The following is a 3,297-nucleotide window of genomic DNA, read 5'->3' on the forward strand; positions in this document are numbered from 1 at the left end:
CATGAGCAGACCAATGAAAATGAACAAGGTGACTCTGAAATTGATACAAACATGCAGCAATTACCAACTCAGGATGAGGATTATTACAAAAGACCCTCAGACAGAGAAACTCAAACATCATTCATCGGTCCATCAACATCTGGCATTCCGAAGGAGGTTCAGTGTTTAGAGACGGATGATGCTGGTATTGAAAAGGAAGCCAAAGAGCAAGACCATGTTACAGACCCGTGTTCTGAATATGATTTATGTGATTGGAGGGATCCTGCTTTGTGGCCGAAATCTCTTACGGACGCGCAACGTGTTTTTCTTGTTGAAAGGGGTCCCTCCAGAGACCCAGATTCTAAAACAAAGTATCCAAGTGATGAGCACTCAAAAAGTAAACGTCGTTTTTCTGTTACCATGTTCTCACGGAAATTAAGGAATGGTGAAATTATAGATAGGCGCTGGCTTGTCTATTCAAAAAACAATAATGCAGTATTCTGTTTTTGCTGTAAATTGTTTTCTGATGCAGGGATCAAATTTACTAATGATGGAAATGACGACTGGGCACACATGCACAGTTGTCTGTCTGATCATGAATCCTCTTCAAAACACATGCTCGCCGTCAGTGCCTGGGTTGAATTAGAAAGAAGGTTAAAACAAGGACAGACAATAGATAAAAAACAGCAGCAGTTACTGCAAGTGGAAAGTGATGGTTGGGGCAAGGTCTTGGAAAGGATAATGTCCATTGTTCATTTTCTAGCAGAACGAAGTTTGGCTTTTCGTGGTAAAACTGATACTTTGTTCAAACACAACAATGGCAATTTTTTAGGTCTGGTTGAGCTGCTAGCCAAGTATGACCCATATATGCATGAGCATGTGCATAGAATTAAATGCGCTGAAATCCATGACCATTACTTGGGCAAGAATATTCAAAATGAAATAATTAATCTTATGGGAGCTTCAGTTTTGGAAAACATTATTGCAAAAATACAAAAGAGTAAATATTTTTCTGTCATTTTGGATTGCACACCTGATGCAAGTCATCAGGAGCAAATGACGATGGTCCTTCGAATTGTGAACGTGGAAACGATGCCAGTTGAAATAAGTGAATTTTTCGTTGGATACTTGCCTGTTGAAAGCAGCACAGGTGCTGGTCTCACAGAAGCATGTTTGCAAAAACTGCAGGCATTGCAATTGCCATTTCAGAATTGCAGAGGCCAAGGGTATGATAATGGGGCAAATATGAGAGGCTGCAAGAGTGGTGTTCAGAAACGTTTACTTGACATGAATCCAAGAGCGTTCTATGTTCCATGCGGTTGCCATAGCTTGAATTTAGTACTTAGTGATATGGCGAAATCATCCACTCATGCTGTAACTCTTTTTGGAATCTTGCATCAAATTTACATACTGTTTTCTGCCTCAACACAGAGATGGCAAATACTCATTAAGCACGTTAAAGATCTGACAGTAAAGCCCATATCCGAAACTCGATGGGAATGCCGTATTGATAGCGTAAAGGCTGTCCGTTTCCAAGTGGCCGCCGTTTATGACGCCGTGGTTGAAGTATCAGAGGAAGCGAATGACCCAAAGGCCAAAACTGAGGCAGCCGGGTTGGCTAAGCAATTAAGGAGTTATGCATTTCTAGTATCGCTGGTGATTTGGTATGAACTTTTGCAGCAAATAAATCTTGTTAGCAAAATCATGCAAAGTAAGGATATGCAACTTGACATTGCATTGAAATGCCTTGAAAATACTGTCCAGTTTCTGGAAACGTATAAGGAGAGTGGTTTCAAATCTGCACAAGTTTCAGCTAAGGAGTTGGTGGAAGAACTGGAGATGAGCTCAGATGAGATAAGTTTTCCTGCATCTACAAGTTTGCGAAGAAGAACGATTAGGGGACAATTTCAATACGAGAGTCGTGATGAGGGAACCTTAGAACCAAAAGAGAAATATCGCATTGAGTTCTTCAACGTCTTGATGGATCAAGCAATTATGTCCATGACTGAAAGGTTTACTCAGATGAAACATCACTATGATTTCTTTGGATTCCTTCACGACTGGGGGAAAATTGCTAGCATGAACGATAATGAATTGATGAAAAGCTGTGCAGATTTAAGCATCGTGTTAATCGACAGTTCTGACTCAGATGTTGATCCCGGAGATTTACATACAGAGCTGCGAATGGTCTCCTCCTTGGTGCCAAATAATGCAACAGCTTTGGAAACATTAAAATTCATTTATGAAAACAAACTGAACACTGCAGTTCCAAATCTTGCAGTGGCTTTACGCATTGCGTTGACAATCCCAGTTACAGTGGCTTCAGGGGAAAGAACTTTTTCAAAACTGAAATTGATTAAAAATTGTTTGAGGACATCAATGACTCAAGAGAGACTGAATCATTTGGCCCTGTTATCAATTGAACATGACATTTCTAGATCTCTGGATTACGGACAGCTTATCAGGGAATTTGCAGCACAGAAGGCTCGCAAAGTTGACTTTCTCTCATGAAGAAGTATGCAAGATGTTTTCCATGGTTTTAATCAGACTCGCTATGTTGCTACTCACTAAGTATGCAGAAATGAAAAAAACAGGTGGTAAGATAACGAAAGAAGGAAAATGGAATTGGAAAAGTGGAAACAATATAGAAGAGATAGCAAACAGTAAAACACAAAAGGTAAAAAAGTAAAAGAAAAAGTTAAAAAACATAACATAAAAAACAAACAAATAAAAAAAAAAGCTGGGTATTGCTGCTACCTCCAAGTGGTGCCTGGTGGAAACAGCGAAAGCTGGCAAAACGCAGCGGCAAATTTTGGCAAAAGTTAAACGCTTGTGTCACGAGGCGGCTATGCAGTGTCTGCAACGGACATGGCCATGCGTAAGACACCATATTCGATATGGTATCGATATTACTGTTTCCGGGCAAAGAGCCACAGATTCTTTCTCTGTGGGGGGGCTGTGGGTCCGGGGCCCGACTGTCATGGCCCTGCAGCCGTCTGTGCCAGTTCCTCACGTCGTGTGTCACAATGCCCTCCTCCTCCTAAATGTTATCGTTCTGAGACGAATTCGGAAGGGTAGGAGCAGCCGCAGGTACTGGTCATCTAACGCCTTTTCTGGATATTGTATTAAAACACCTTCCTGAGCTCCGCCCCACCCGGACCCCCTCTTCCGGGGCCCCTTACCTACGCTCCCTGCACAGGGCCACCATGAGCCTAGAGCCGCCCCTGCCAGCTGCCCCACTCCTCTCCAGTGCAGCTTCCCGCCTCACAGTTGTCCAGCCCTCCCACTCCCCAACACTACTTAATGGTGGCTGCTGAG

General features: G+C 42.5%; 1 protein-coding gene across 1 annotated transcript; it reads left to right on the top strand.

Annotated features, from left to right (window-relative positions):
• The first annotated feature begins 552 nt into the window (after positions 1 to 552).
• Positions 553 to 2,490, top strand: LOC146805090 (zinc finger MYM-type protein 1-like). The gene has a single exon (XM_085623774.1). The coding sequence runs from the start codon at positions 553 to 555 to the stop codon at positions 2,488 to 2,490; it is 1,938 nt and encodes a 645-aa protein (XP_085479900.1).
• Positions 2,491 to 3,297: the final 807 nt, after the last annotated feature.

Source organism: Triturus cristatus, chromosome 8 (genome assembly GCF_964204655.1).
Source record: "Triturus cristatus chromosome 8, aTriCri1.1, whole genome shotgun sequence".
NCBI classification, from domain to species: domain Eukaryota; kingdom Metazoa; phylum Chordata; class Amphibia; order Caudata; family Salamandridae; genus Triturus; species Triturus cristatus.

Excerpts from the sequence above, each read along its gene's own strand:
- LOC146805090 (XM_085623774.1), top strand. The coding sequence starts at position 553 with ATGCACAGTTGTCTGTCTGATCATGAATCCTCTTCAAAACACATGCTC.